The following is a 14744-nucleotide window of genomic DNA, read 5'->3' as shown; positions in this document are numbered from 1 at the left end:
CTCTGGAGAAGGGAGGTTCTATGGGCCAAATGTCACCGTAGAGGGAGGTGGTAGGAACCCTGAGAGGAAATGAGCTTGGGGAGGGGAGTACTACTTCCTGCCTCTTTGTGGGGAAGAAAGTGGGGGTAGTGCAGGCAGTTAGAGTTGAGAATAGGCACAGGACCCTGCTGCCTACTGTGTGTGCTGGAATCCAGGCTCAGTGCTCACCCCCTGTGTGACTTTTAACAGGGCCTCAGCCCCTCGCGAGAGTGGTCTCCCAGTCATCGACACCATCTGGGAGCCTGCGAGAAATGCAGAAGCTCATGCCTAGACCTACTGAGTCAGAATCTGCATTTTAAAAAGATCCCCAGGTAACTTCTGTGCACATGTTCCATTCTGTGCCTCCGTTTCCCCACCTGTAAGATGGGGGATTAAAATGAGTTTATGTAAATGTAGTGCTTCGAACAGTGTTTGCTATTACTATTATTGTTTATTGTCACTGTAATCATTGAAGTAACTCTGTCTGGGCAAGATGAAGGCTGGGCCCAGCTCCCCACATCTTGGCACCCTAGAAGTGGGTTACATGAGACCTATATGAAGACGAGGAGCCTGAGGCTCAGAGAGGTGCAGTAACTTGCCCAAGTTCTAAATGGGAAAGCTCAAGTTCACCCCACACCTGTCCGACACTATTATGTTAGCAGTGAATGGGATTGCTACCTCTGTACCAAGCACTTGATGGGCTCACAACCACCCTGTGAGGTTGACTTTACTGTCACCCCTATTTTTCAGAAGAGGAAACTCAGGCACAGAAAACTTAGGCTGCTTTTCCAAAGCTACCCAGCAAGAAAGTCTAGATTTGGACCTGGGCGGTCTGACCCTCAATTTCTATGCCACACTACATTCCACTTCACCATTTTTTTCTCCCAGAATCTTTTCCCTAAAAGTGTGTCTACCTCCTCTGTCATAGCCTTGCCAACCCTGGCTCTGGAGCTCTGAGCCTGCCCCTCCCACATCCTCGCCACTAATGAAGTCTTTGCCAGCTTGAGGTTGGGACCACAGAGGCCACTGGAACAGACTCTGTGGGAAGAACCTGTTTCCTTTCTCTCTGAGCTCCCAGGTGTGGCTGATGGGGCTGGAGCCTCTGAGGGCAGTGCTGGACAAACTGGGGAGCAGGAGCTGTTTGGGATGCCTGGCTCTGGCCTCCAGGGCAGCTGGCCTGGAACTGGGCTTCCTTCTTTCTCTCTGTTCTGCTCAACCCCCAGATCGCCATCTGGGCCAGGCCTGAAGATCTGCAGTCTAATCATTCATTGCACATACATATATTGAGCACCTACTGTGACTTAGGTACAGACGTGGCAATGAAGAAAACTGACCTAATGCTAGGGAAGAGACAGGCCAAAAGTTAATCATACGCGCTCAAAAATGTACAATTTCACAATGCATGGGGGGAGAATAACAAAAGATAAGTGCTCTTGAGTAGAGATCAGATAGGGCCCTCCTGATGAAGGACATTTCAGTGGAGATATTTAAGATGATATGAAAGAATGTTTCAGCTGGAGGAGGCAGTACGGGCAAAGGCCCAGAGGAGGGAAACAGCTTGGTGCATGGGAAACAGGAAAGAAACCATCCAGGCTGCAGTGGAGGGAATAAAATGAACTTGACCACCATGGCTTTGTGAAGTGGGCCCTCTGTCTTCTCCTAGACGGTGTGCTTGAGACGGGGAGAGACATTTTCAGCAGATGAGCCCTCAGATCTCCCCAAATCAGGACCTTCCAAGCCAGAGCCCAGGGGACTTGGGTCACAGAGGTATTGAAGAACCAAGCTTTGCCCTCTTTTGGGTTTTGGCTGGCCACAAGGCGGGGTGTTCTTTCATTGGACTGACTTCTTGAGCAGACAAGTGGAAATTACAGCACTAACTAGCGCCTCTGTGTTCCCAGGCCTGGCCTGGAATCCTGCCTCCATCACTCCCCGCCTGTGGTACTTCAGCCCTGCGGAGCCTCAGGTTCCAAAGCTGTAAAATGGGAGAGTTCTTCCTTTCCAGGTCGTCCTGATAAAATGTGTTTAGCGGTTAGTACAGGGCCCGGCACTTAGTGGGGTCCTATTCATAGGGTTACTACGTTAAATGACCATGGCTATAAGCGGCCAAGGGCTGCGAACTCCCAGAAGCCTCAGCGCACAACAGAATAACTCCACCAAGGAGGAGATATTGTCTGTCTCCTTGGAGGCGGTTCCTGGAGAACCAGGTACATGGTCAGTGTTCAGCAAATGTTGGATGAATGAATGAATAATGATGAATGGGTGAATTAATGAATAAGTGAATGACCAGCCCCTCCCGCTCCGCCACGGCCCAGGCCCAAGCGAAGACATTCAGCTCAGAGGTCCTGATCTCTTCGGCCCCAGCCCGGCCTCCGGCCAACACTCTTACCTGCCGTGAGCCTCAGTTACCCCTCCGTAAACGGCGGAGTGACTAAGGGCGGCCTCTGGAGTTGAAAGGAAGGCTCCTGGCACCGGGCCCGGCACCCCCGGGCGCCCAGTTCGCGGGCGCCGAGGCCAGACGCGCCCCCGCCCCCTTTCTGTCAGCTGCTCGCGGCCCCCGCGCTCCCAGGCCGCACCGCCCCGCGCGCACGTGACCCCGCCCCGCCCTGCCGCGCCAGCGCGGGCTCCCATTGGCCGAGCCAGGCGCGCCCCGGCCCCGTCCGGGGCGGAGCTGGAGATGCCCCACCCGCCGCAGAGCTGGGTTCCTGCGTCCCGACGGTGCTCGGCGGCCGGACCCGACCGGAGGGCTGGCGGAGTCGGGCCCGTGGGGCTGCTGCTGGGCGATCCCGCCGGGCTGCGGGCGGCGTCATGGTGAGCGGTGCCGGACAGGCTGGGTCCGGGCGGGGGCTTGCAGGAGGGGAAGGGGCGGCCGAGGAGGGGGTGGGGGCGCACGGGGGGGGGGCGGCTCCGGTCGCGGGCCGGCGCGGGGGGTGTCTCTCTGCGGCGGGGGAGGGGCAGCCCGGTCGGGGGCGCGGCTTGGCGGGGGAGGGTCTGTTCCCGGGGGCCGCGCCCGCGGGCGGGGGTTCTTTGTCCGCTGCGCGGCGGCGAGATCGGGACAAAGGAGACGGCGGGGGGCGGCGGCTGCTTTGCGGGGAGTGGGTGTCCCCCCTATCCTGTGTATGTCCCCCATCGCGGGCCGCAGTTCCGCGCCGGCCTCGGGGCTCCTCCGGATACTTCGGGGTTTTTAAAACTAACGGAGGAGGCAGGGGTCTTGGCAGCCCCCAGGGTAGTCAGTAGGGCTCCGGGGAATAGGGGTGAGGTCTGGCGACGCCTGGCAGCCATTTGGCAGGTGGGGAAACTGACGACGGTCCGCAGCATTTGGTGCCGGGTTCCGTCGGCGGCGACTGCGCGGCGTGGGCATGACTGGGTCTCGTGGTTCCTCGTCCCTCTCGCCCCAGTCAGGCCGACTGGAGTTGATTCTCCAGCTGTCGTTCCCGCTGCAGCTGTCGCCCCCTGGGCCAAGCCCCTTCCTCTCTCTAGACTTGCATAGCTCCTTGGTAGAATGGGGGAGACGACGGCGTCGCCTGGCAGGGTTAAATGAGAGGGTGCATGGAGCGCTCCTGGCACCGCGCCTGCACGTCGCCCGCGCTCAGCACGCGGGAGCTGCTGGGGCGCTTGTCATCCCTGTGTCCCCCGCATCGAGCCCTCAGACCCGGTCACCTAGCCTGCTCCAGCGGAGAATGGACTAGGGTTCACCTCTCCCCTAACCTTTTAGACACAGGAATAGGGAGGAAGGGGTCAAGAATATCACCCTTTAGCATTCGGGTTGAAATTCAGGATTCTGGATCGCTGCTGGCTGGATTTGAATCCGTGTCGCAACTACTCTTGAGCTGTATGACCTTGGGCAGTTGACTTAACTTCTCTGACCCACAGATTCTTTATCTGCAAAATGGCATAGTGATAACTCAACTCTAGGGTTGTTCTGAGGCTGAAAGGTGATGATCTGAGTGAAGTGTTTAGCTCAGTGTCTGGTACGTACTAATCATTGCCAACTTTTGCAGGCATCTACTGTCATTACCAAACTTGTTTGGCCAAATGGGCAGTCTGTGAGAATGACCAGTGACTGGATCACAGCGTAGGGGCATGAGCCTCAGGCCTGGGCCATAGGAGACCCAATATGACCTTGGGGCAGTCCCTGGGCTCGGTCTGAGCCAGCTTCCTCTTCTGCGCAGGGGAACCTAGGGGGTTCTGGTGTGAGTTTCCTCTTCAGTAGAAGGGATGTGTAATGGGTGAGGATGGAGGATGAGATGACAGGGGCCCCAGGGCAGGGCAGAGCCCTGTAATTGTTAGTTTCCCATGGGCATCTCTGCTATTCTTGGTCTTGGCTTTTGGAGGACAGAGACCTTGTGTGATATATCCTTGGGTTCCAGAGTTTACTGGGGCCTGACACAGAGCAGATGTTCTGCCTGTGTCCTGTGCCCCCATCCTCCTTTCCATCCTATGTTCCTAATTACAAACCAGGCAGGAAATGTTTTTGGTTTGTGAACTGGGGTCTGCTGGAGAGGCAGAGCCGAATTTGTTGGCACACCTAGCAGATAGCTTTGTTGGGGGAGGGGCCATAGCTTAACCCTTAGGGGCAATGCTAGAAGCTCTTGGGAGAGTGGCTGGCTCCTTTGTAAGCAAGGCAGCCACAGAAGGTGAAGTCTACAGGGCAGGGATGGTGAGCTGGTGTCCAGCTGGGCTAGGTGACACGACATGTTCAGTTAAAGTGAGAAGGTGGCAGTGTGTTTGTGAGGAAGGGGCTACTTGTGGTATTGGGTCTGGACCAGGCTCTGTACCCTCCTGGAGGCAAGACCCTGGGTAAAAGGGACCCTAAGGACTCACTGTCCTCTCTGTGGCACCCAGGAAGGCGTGGTGCCTGATGTCATGCACACCCAGTAGCCCCCTGCCCTTCCATTTTCGCATTTCTTATCACCTCTCGTCCTTCCCACAGCCTGGTGGGTGAGGTCAGGGCCTCATTCCTACTTTGGACACTGAGAAGCAGGCCATAAGAATTAGCTTGCTTGGCTGGGTCAAAACAGCTCACACTAGCAAGTGGAGGGGTGGGGCAGGGAGGAGGGGACTCGAATCTTCTCCGCTGGTTGTGGCCTCGCTGGGCCTTGAGTGTGTGCAGTGTGACCTGTGGAGGAGGGTTAAGGCTTAGTTTTGGGGTCCCATGAAGAAGCAAATACAACAGGAGCACCGCCTTGCGTTAGGGAAGACCTAAGCCGTGGGCCTCTGTGGGATAGCAGGGCAGTGGGAGATGCCTGCCCTCAGCCCACTGGCGGCTGAGGCCGGGACTCTCCTTTTAAACACATTGGTGGGCAGAGGTGGCAGCAGGTGGGGAGCTCAGGAGAGTGGCTGGTGATGCTGGGCTTCAGAGCTTTTTTTTCCAGGAGCAGCGGGTGAGACCAGAGAGTCGGGCCACCGTTGGCTGAGGCAGGCTGGACCGAGGGCCCACAGGGCAGGAGGTAGAGGGAGGGTGGAAGATTGGCCCTGTATATTTGGGGGTATCCAAATGACATTGGGCTTCCAATGCCAGCCTTTGTCCTGGCTGAGGGAGCTGGCAAGAAGATGCTACGGAGGCTGGGATGGGGGAGTCTGGTCAATCGCCACTCCGAGAATGCCCAGAGACCACGGGCCCCCAGCCGTGCTTGAACCTCAGGCTGGCCTGGCCCTCTGCACTTAGAAGACCCCTCCCTTTTCTCTGCTGGGCCCTACTTCTGGGGTCACCCTGCTTTCTAGCTATCTGCTCTTGGGCAGTCCACACAAATGCTCTTCGCCTGTTTGCTCATTTTGTAAAGTGGGGAGGATAAGGAGCAGTTGTTGGGAGGATTAGATGATTGTATGGAATACACGTTAACTCTGATTGTTCTGAGGTTTCCTAAGCACCACCCTGAACACTTACTCAGCCCCCCTGTCTGACCTGGGGGCTTTCTTGGACCACTGTAAGGGGGCACTGACTTGTGGGAGACACCTTGGCTTGAGGGACACGGGGGTCGGGGAGGCCCGGGGAGAGGTGAAGTAAGTGGGGTGGGGTCCAGCCCAGGCCAAGAGGGCACCGGGGGAACAGACCAGCCACTCTCACTTCCGGGAAGTTTCCTCTAGGCCCTGCTTCTCGGAGGCCCTCCCGCCCCCCCGCAAAGCTTAGCACTTGAGGTGACAGCTGCCCCTCCATGGGCCCACACCTGCCTGGACACACCTACATTCAGGCTACAGCCTGTCCTCTACCATGGGCAGCCAGCTTCCTTGAGTCTTTTGGGACAGGCATGGGGACCTGTGCCTAGTAACCCGGGTATCGCTTCTGAGTGAGGGAGCTGGCTCTGAGGTGCGGTTTGCTGACCATGATCCCCATGAGAGCAGGGTCTCCTCTAACTCATCACTATACCCCCAGGCTTGGAATGCTCAGCAGACTTTTACTGAGCACCTGCTATGTGCCTGTAATCGGGCGGGGGACTCCTAGCCAATGGGCAGGATGGTCAGTGCCCACCTCTTTCTGGCTCACAGTCCACTGCAGGAAGGAGACGGCAGCCAGGAAAATGCATCCCCTGACCCAAAAGGACTTCAGGCAACAGAGGGCACTAGGAAGTAAAATGTAGTGTAGGGCGATAGTGAGTTTGGTCTGGGACGGCAACCTCCAAGAGACACCTTTTGAGAAAGTCCCCCAAAATAGGAAGGAGCCAGACATGAATATTCAGAAAGAATATTCTAGGCAGAAAAAACAAAGTACAGAGGCCTTGGGGTGGGAGGGAGAGTGGAGGGTGTGCGGGAGCCCAGGGAAGCAAGGAGTTTAGATTCTCTGCTGATGCCAGGGAGGGTTCTCAGAAGGAGATCATGTGATCAGATTTTTTAAAAGATCAATTCTTGGGAAATACTTGCTGAGTGAATGAAGGAACCGATAAATGAACTCAGGGTAGGGCCAGGGACCACAGGCCAGGTGTGACTATGGCTTACGGTGGTGAGAGGCCCAGACCTGGCTGTGCCTACTGGCCTGGGGAGGGGGCAGCAGACAGGGTTTTCAGGTCAGAGAGTCCTTTTGAGTGGGGCTGTGTCTGCCTTGGTTTCTCCATTAATCCAGGGAGCACCGATTCCTCCCAGGACTTGTGGGCACCTCCTGGGCTCCCCAGTGGGTTTAGCCCCTAGGGTCCCTCTCCCCAGCTCTTGCTGCCATTATTTGATTTCCCACTTCCTGCCCCCAAGCCGCCCCCAATCCCCAAACGCGCGCGCGCGTGCACACACACACACACACACACACACACTTCCGCTTCTAAATTGATACTGACTTGCCTTCCTGACCATGAGCGCGGTGGAGGGCAGGCACCCACCTGAGATGCGACAGGTCAAGCGGAGAGAGGAGGTGGGGAGGGACGAGGCACGTAGGTGGTTTCCCTAACAGGAAGAGAACATGAGGTTGGGACAGGTTCACCCAGCCACAGCTGGCAGACTCTCGGGGCATCGGGTCACCTGTCCTGTCTGGAGGCCTGAAAGGACAAGCTGAGCAGGGTTGTGGGAGCAGATAGCAGCCCCGATGGTGGCAGGGGAGAAGCCAGGGTGACCTGTGCACTTGGGGGCACAGGTGCACAGGGCCACTCATGGAGCACACAGTTTGATGTGTGTGTGGGGGGGTGCTGACCAGATGTCTGTGCTGCAAAAGCAGGGGTACACACTGAGGCTAGTGCCCTCGAGGGAAGGAGCGAGTGCTGTCATGGGATGAAGAGACCCTCCTGGACTGCAAGGTCAGTAGGCTTCCCTGCCTACTGGGTCAGGGTTTCTCAGCCTCGACACCACTGATCTTCGTGGGGGCGGGGCAGCGGGCTGCTGTCCCGTGCACTGTAGGATCTTGATCAGCGTCCCTGGTCTCTGTCAACTTGGTACCAGTAGCACCCCTACCAGTAGTTGTGACAACCAAAAATGTCTCCAGACATTGCCAAATGTCCCCTAGGGAGGGCACAGTTGCCCCCAGTTGAGAACCACTGAACAAGGGTGAGGGGAGCAGAGCGTCTGGCAGAGGGACCGGCCTTGGCAGCAGGGCCTGGGCATGCATCATGCCAAGTGTTTTAGGTCACTGTAAGGACTCGGGGCCTTTCCTCTGGGCGACGGGCACTGGTTGCAGTGGACCCGCGTGGTGGACCAGGGAGCCCACTGAGTGACGGCAGCGGCTCGACCCTGGAGGTGGTAAGAAAGGGGCAGACTCCAGGGCTGTCCCCTCCCTCCTGCCCAGGACCCCTCTGCAAATGTAGGCAGTGGTAGGCTGGACGGAACTTGGGGGTCTGCAGAGTCTTCCCAGGGCCTGGTCCCTGGATGGACTCTAGGGCGTCGACCTACAGGCAGTCCTGGCCTTGGGTGACGGGGGGACTTCCTGCTGTGGACCAGAATCATTTCTGATTAAGGCCGTGACTGCTCAAAGACAGCAGGCTCCATCGTGTTGGGAGAGAAACCTCCCCCTCCCGAGGCTGTCTACCTGTGTTGATGTGAGTTTTAAAAGAACGATTTCAGACAGCCCGCTCTTGGAGCACTGACACGGTACAGAGGGCATCTTGGGCTTTTCCGCACACTCATACCCACCTGGGTGTTACTGTTTCTTGCTCTGCTTATGGCAAGGCAGGAGAAATAAAGTGCAGGGTCTTGGGACCCAGGGGAACCTGCTAGCTTCAGCACCACCGACCTCAGTAGGCTGTTGCTGGCCTCACCAGACTGTCTGTGGCCTCGCTGACCTCACCTGCAGTGAGTCAGGGTTTTTCGTATCTTCCGTGCTTCCTGAAGCTGCTCTCCTTCGCCGCTCACCAGCCCTGTTAACAGGAGGATTCCGAGGCTCAGTGCGGTGGAGGGAGCTGTCTGAGGATAGGAAGCTAGGAGGTGGTGGTCAGTGCATACACCCCCTCCCCGCCCCCACCCAAACCAGCCCGATGCTCCAGCTTCAGCCACCGGCGCCCTTACCTCCTTGGACTTGCCTGCAGGCCCTCTCCTGCCTTCAGAGCCTTAGTAGATGCTGTTCCCCAAGGACCGGCCCTTCCTGCACATCTTAGCATCAGCGTCGCCTACGTATCTCCTGCCCCGCTCGGTTTAGCATCCTGGCGCCTGGTCCCCTATGTTCCTGGCACTCCCATGTTTGTGGTGACAGGTGTTTGGTGTACTGGCCCATTCGTGGTCTGGTGCCTGCACCAGATGCTGTGCTCTGGGAGGGCAGGGGCAGTCTCTCCTCATCTGTCCTCAGGGCTCTGCTGCCTCGCTTCCCCCCTCAGGGGGTGTGACGGGGCTCCTCCCAGGCAGCTGCAGCTCCCCTGTGGGCAAAGGCTGTCGGCTGCTGCACTTTCTCACAGGTGTTCCGGAAGACTTGGTTGAGCTATGTGTGTCGCCTGTTTGCAAGAGGGGCTGATGTCACTTCCCTGCTGTTGAAGCTCGCATCTCTGGCCATCGTGCACGGTGGCTCCTTGCAGTCTCTGGGTGGCTGTGAATACCTAGTGGGGCTGAGGTTCCAGAACATGCACCGTAAACAGACCTTCTTTGGAGCCTCTGCCGCAGCGGGGTCGCGTGTCACAGGTGCCCCGCGCCCCTGCATCTCAGGCTCTGCGGCTGGGCGAGGGTGGCTGCCTGGCTGGTCACAGAAGCACTGCAGGTGGGGAATGGAAGCGGGCTGCCCTGCGCGAGGCCGGTAACACCATGAGCTAACAGCGAAGCCACCCAGCGCGCTTTTCACCAGGACGAGGGCGCACAGTCAGGCGTCAGAACTGGTTGAAAATAGACCCTGTAGACGAGCCAGCCAAAGCTGGTGCGCTGTCAGGGTGCCCTGCGGGGTCCCCTGTGCAGCCCCCCGTGTAGCCTCATGTTGCTTTGTCTTTCAGGGCTCTCGTGTCCAGCCTGAGTTCCAGCCTCGCTGAGCCGGCTGCCCCTAAGAACGTCCTGCCACGAAGCCTCCCCCAGTGCTGACCATGTCTATTATGGACCACAGCCCCACCACGGGTGTGGTCACAGTCATCGTCATCCTCATCGCCATCGCTGCCCTGGGGGCCTTGATCCTGGGCTGCTGGTGCTACCTGCGGCTACAGCGCATCAGCCAGTCAGAGGACGAGGAGAGCATCGTGGGGGATGGCGAGACCAAGGAGCCCTTCCTGCTGGTGCAGTACTCAGCCAAGGGACCGTGCGTGGAGAGGAAGGCCAAGCTGACCCCCAGTGGCCCAGAAGTGCATGGCTGAGCCGAGATGCAGAGGCCCCTAGGCTGACTGCAGCCAGCCGAGAGGCACGGGAGGGGGAAACCACAGACATGCTGCCGTTTGAGAGGGGCTGATACTCGCTGGCATGGCCTTGCTGGGCTTCGTCATCGTCATCGCATGCACTGACTCCCAGGGTCCCAGCTGTCCTGAGCCCGAACTCTGTGGCCCTGGGCATCCTTTCAGCCTCCTGGTGGGGCTGCCCATTGCAGGCAGTGGGCAGGCCTGACCTTGCTGGGGCTCACCGCCCCACAGTGCTTTTGTTACTTGAATGTTTAGCTGAGCCTGTTTTTGATGGAGCTACTACTGTAACACATGAACTCACAAACCTGTGAACTGTAAATATGCTTAAGGCTTTTTTGCTGATTTTTAAAAATATCGGATAGTGCACATGGGACTGACTATACTGATGAGCTGAGTCACAGCCATGAGGGAAGGGTAAGGCCGCAGTTGCACTTGGCAGGGGCCTTGCGTGTACGTGTGTACGTAGAAGATGTGACATGTCAGTTTTAGTTGACATTTCAGGGCTGACCGGTTGGGGTGCTTTGGTGATTTGATGTCTGCTTGGTTAGCAATGGCTAGAAGAGCTGCGCCCCCGCCCCTTTCTCTAGGTAGGTTTGGTCTTTAAATAACAGTTCCTGGTGACAGTGGCGTTACTGCAAGGAAGCCGCTACAGCTGCTTGGGAGCCGGTGAAGGACGGGGCAGGCCACACGTCCTGAGGGCTGCCAAGTGTCCCAGTGGCAGAGCAGTTTCTTGTCCCTTTGAGCATGCTGAGCACGCCCCATCCCCACCACCATCCAGCATTACTTAGCAGGCTGTACGGAGCAGGCAGTGGCTACCTTTATCCGAAACCCAATGGACCACAAAAGAGAGAGAATTGTGGTGTTTGTTGGTTGTTTTTAATATATTCTACACTGGAGGGGCGGGGGAGGGGACTTTGAGGTTCCTCACCTCCTTCCCTTTTCACAAATTAGCTTCCTTCCTTCTCAGATTGCCACCCACCTGCTGGGTACTAGAGATTTCACTTTCCTTGGCAGGTCACTGAGAAGGAGAGTCCCCTGACCACTATAAGAGGAGGTGTGTGTGCGGTGGCAGGCCCTTTCTTATCTGCATGCGCACATAGGAGCCTCCTGACGACACGTGTCAGTGGGCACCTGGGGTAGGGATCGGGGAGTGAGAGTTGCAGGTTCAGAACTTGATTTTCAAAATGGTGAGTTGGTGGCTCCCAGTCAGGCGGCCTACAGCCTGCGCCTCCAAGGTGTCCCCTGTGTATGCTTCAGTGAACTCAAGATTTTTTAATCCCAGCACTGCAAGCACATTCTAAACTATCATGATTAAACTAATCCTTTTATCGGCATCCTTGGTAATCTGCCCTGGCTTAACTTCAGAGCATGAGCCCTTAGCACTTGAGTGGCCTGCCAGCAGCATGGGCAGGGAGCACCCAGGGGGCCCTCAGCCACACCCACTACGCCCCAGCCCTTCAGAGCCCTGGCCTCTTGGTCAAACTGAAGGCAGCTCTTATGGCCTCATTCAAGTCTGCTCTAAAAAGCATGTTGAACTAATCTTTCTAGAACCCCAAGGAGGGAATTTAGGGAACATTTATTTTAGCAGCATACGCCTAAATTGGGTGGTCAAACATGAAGTAATAGCTTGGGGGGTGGGGGAGGGGTAGCTAGTTAGGCAGTTTGAACCTAAGGCAAGAGGAAACATCTCTGGCCCCCCGCTGGGCATGGCCAAGCACGAGAGTCAGGCTAGGGACCAGCCGAGGCCCTGCAAGATGGGAGGAGGGACACAAATTGAGAAGGTGCCGACTTGAAGAGCAGGGAGGTCTCCTTTTTAACGAAGGATGCTCGAGCAAAATGTGGAAGGTGCAGGGGTGTTTGATCCATTCCCCTCGCATTCCAGAACTTCCAAGCTTTCTACCTCTACTTTCCACAGCCAGCAGCATACACCTAGGCCACCTGTCTCTCACCTAAGTGACCCAGCAGCACCTGGGACCTGCATCTTCAATCTCCGAGCGTGACCCTGTTCATGATCATCGCTTGACTGTCAGACTTGCCCTGAGGTTCTTACTGTGCCAGTGAAGTTTTGGTTTTGATTGATGAAATGTCAGTTTCTCCTTAGTTTTACTTCTGGAAGTTCTTTATCCCGCTCCCCGGCTGCCAAGGATGACGTCTTTGCAGCCTGAATCCAGCATGGTGGCAATGCTGGGGAAGGATGTCAGGCACAGTGGGACACTCTTGGGAGGTCTCTGGGAAGAAAGTGAAAGTGCCTGTAGAACTGGTGAACAACCACATAATAGCTCTCACTGTTCTTATTTATCAATAGCTACTTTTTTTAGTGTAGACATCAGAGCCACACACTCCAGTGGCTTAGTAAGTTATGACCTCTCATTGAATTCTTTTTGAATAGCCCACTGTTGCGTTCGTTTTCTGACTAGTCAGTCAAGAAATGAACCTTTCATCTGCATGTCATCGCAGACGCAGCAGCAGGAGAATGGGGAGGGAACTCTTTGACACTGAGCCACTAAAATACGGACTAATTTTTCAGACAAATCTTCAAATGGACTGTGCTACTGTTTTTGTCTCAAAGCTACCAAGTTTGTGCAATAAGTGGAAGGGATGTCATCCCTGTTCAATAAAAGCTGAATGACATTCAAGTTGATTTTCTAGACCACTGAGAAAATCTTTATTTACAATAAATTTCAATAAAATTTGCATAAATATGTTCCAATGTACAGTTTTCACCTCTGATTTCTTCATGTCATTTAAAAAGTTAGTCTGTCCTGTTCTCGTCACTCCTTTCAGAGGCCAGTGGGGAGCTGACGTTGGCAGGCGGAGGGGTGCTGCCAGGAAACCGGGGGGCCCCTGAGGGCTCAGGGTGGCCAGAGGGCGCCTCTTCTGGGGGCGTGGGGCTTTTGGCTCTGTCCCTGTCCTCCAGTTTCCGTTCCATGGTCGCCACTAGGATCTTGAGCCACGTGTTCTCGGTGAGCAGGTTTTCTGAGGCGTCGGCCAGCTCCTGGAGCTTGCGGGCCACCTCCTCGAGCTCCCGGGTCTTCTGCTCATACAGGGCTTGCAGCTGCTCGCTGTGCAGCCGGAGCAGGCCGTGCTGCTGCTCCAGGGTCTGCTGCTGCTGCAGCAGCCGGTGCTCGTCCCTGCGCGCACGGGACAGCTGGGCCTCCACCTGCACCTGGGCCCGCTGGAGGGTGCTGATCTCTGCCCTCAGCTTCTGGATCTCTCTCTCCAAGTGGGAGATGTGCCCCTGCTGTAAGACTGTCTCGCTCCGGAGACACTCTTTGGTAGGACGGTTAGCCAAGTTGTGGGGGACAGAAGCGGGGTCTGAGTGATGCAAAACGAACCTCAGCAGATTTGGAAGGGTGATGGGAAGGTCTTCGGGGTATTTCACACTTAGGTCCTTTCTGGAGAGAGAGGGAAAGGAGTCAAAGGTGAGAGTAACACCAATACGTTCAGTCCAGGACCGGGCTCCTACTGAAGGTCGGGCCATTACCTTCCTCCAAAAGGCATTCCGAGGATTTTACTGAAGGCAGCAAGGAAAATGTTATGTGGACAAGTGTAGACAAAACACTTTCTGCAAAGCTGAGGGTGTCTCACATGCCCGCTCTACGAGCCGGTGGCTCATCTCAAACCGATGCCTGTTCCCGAGGACAGAGCTCAACTTCTACTCACAGCCTTCCTTCTGAGAAGGATGAGCTCCCAAGTCTAAGCCACGGCCTCTCTGTGCTCTGAGGGGCCAGCGGTGTGTCAGCCAGGGCTATCACCCACGTCACTCTCATGGCCATCAACAGTGCGTGGTGAAAGAGGAAGAACCTGAAACACTCCGCCCGGCTTCTTCAGCAAGCTTTTATTTCACATTATCCAAGGCGGGAGTTCTTAACTGGGGTGACTGTACCCCCCCCCCCCCCCAGGGGACGTTTGGCAGCATCTGGAGACGTTTTTATTACCATGATGGGGAAGGCCTATAACACTGAGACCAACCCAGGGACTCAGGAATTGAGGCCGCCCGGCCCCGAGAGCATAGGAAAAGGACAGAGGGTGACATGTAAAGGGGGTTTGCCCCAAAGCTTCACTGCGAGTCCCGATGTGGAACGTTCCTTTTTAGAATTTGTCACTGAATTGTCTGACAACCAAAATTTCGACCACGGGCATACTTTCCTGTGTGTACATAACCCCCGGCTTTATGCTTGAGGTGGGCAGACGACAGTTACCGTCGCCTTTGAGTCTTAACAGGGATAGAGGCGAGAAGCAGGGCCCCCCGGAGGCCATCTGCCCGGGCAGACTCACAGGGCTACTGCTCACTGTCAGGAGCTCCCAGTCAGGTGACTTCTCTGTGCCCTTGCACTGCCCCCTCTATAAAGGGCTAACAAGAGTGTCACCTCCCTCCCAGGCCTGCTGTGAAGATTATTAGCTTTAAAAAATCACATTGTCCCTTTAAAAACCAACCAGAAACTACTCCTTGAAGGTTTTGCCAGTGTGGAAATACCTAATAAAAGACAAAAGGTGTTCTATTTAATGGGTAGTCCT

General features: G+C 56.1%; 2 protein-coding genes across 7 annotated transcripts in view; one reads left to right on the top strand and one right to left on the bottom strand.

Moving 5' to 3' along the window:
- Window positions 1-2711: 2711 nt before the first annotated feature.
- On the top strand, window positions 2712-12932 carry SNN (stannin). 3 transcript variants are annotated; one of them, XM_016159643.2, is made up of 2 exons: window positions 2712-2826; window positions 9837-12932. In XM_016159643.2, exon 2 carries the CDS (start codon window positions 9924-9926, stop codon window positions 10185-10187), a length of 264 nt encoding a protein of 87 aa, XP_016015129.1. In that variant the 5' UTR covers window positions 2712-2826; window positions 9837-9923; the 3' UTR covers window positions 10188-12932. The 3 variants fall into 3 exon arrangements, with proteins under 3 accessions (XP_016015129.1, XP_016015131.1, XP_036081346.1); XM_016159645.2 differs by lacking the exon at window positions 2712-2826 and adding an exon at window positions 7738-9534; XM_036225453.1 differs by lacking the exon at window positions 2712-2826 and adding an exon at window positions 7738-9571.
- Window positions 12864-14744, bottom strand: part of TXNDC11 (thioredoxin domain containing 11) — a 54822-nt gene continuing 52941 nt past the window's right edge. For all 4 annotated transcript variants that reach the window (XM_036225450.1, XM_016159642.2, XM_036225451.1 and 1 more), the window contains one exon: window positions 12864-13621. In XM_036225450.1, coding sequence (XP_036081343.1) covers window positions 12979-13621 — 643 coding nt within the window. In that variant the 3' untranslated portion in view covers window positions 12864-12978. The remainder of the gene's footprint in view (window positions 13622-14744) is intronic.

The sequence above is a fragment of the Rousettus aegyptiacus genome, unplaced genomic scaffold (assembly GCF_014176215.1).
Source record: "Rousettus aegyptiacus isolate mRouAeg1 unplaced genomic scaffold, mRouAeg1.p scaffold_m13_p_8, whole genome shotgun sequence".
NCBI lineage: Eukaryota > Metazoa > Chordata > Mammalia > Chiroptera > Pteropodidae > Rousettus > Rousettus aegyptiacus.
The sequence above is the reverse complement of the archived record's forward strand: the minus strand, read 5'-3'. Positions and strand labels throughout refer to the sequence as shown.

What these genes read in the sequence shown, in the direction of transcription:
- SNN (XM_016159643.2), top strand. Translation starts at nt 9,924, where the DNA reads ATGTCTATTATGGACCACAGCCCCACCACGGGTGTGGTCACAGTCATC.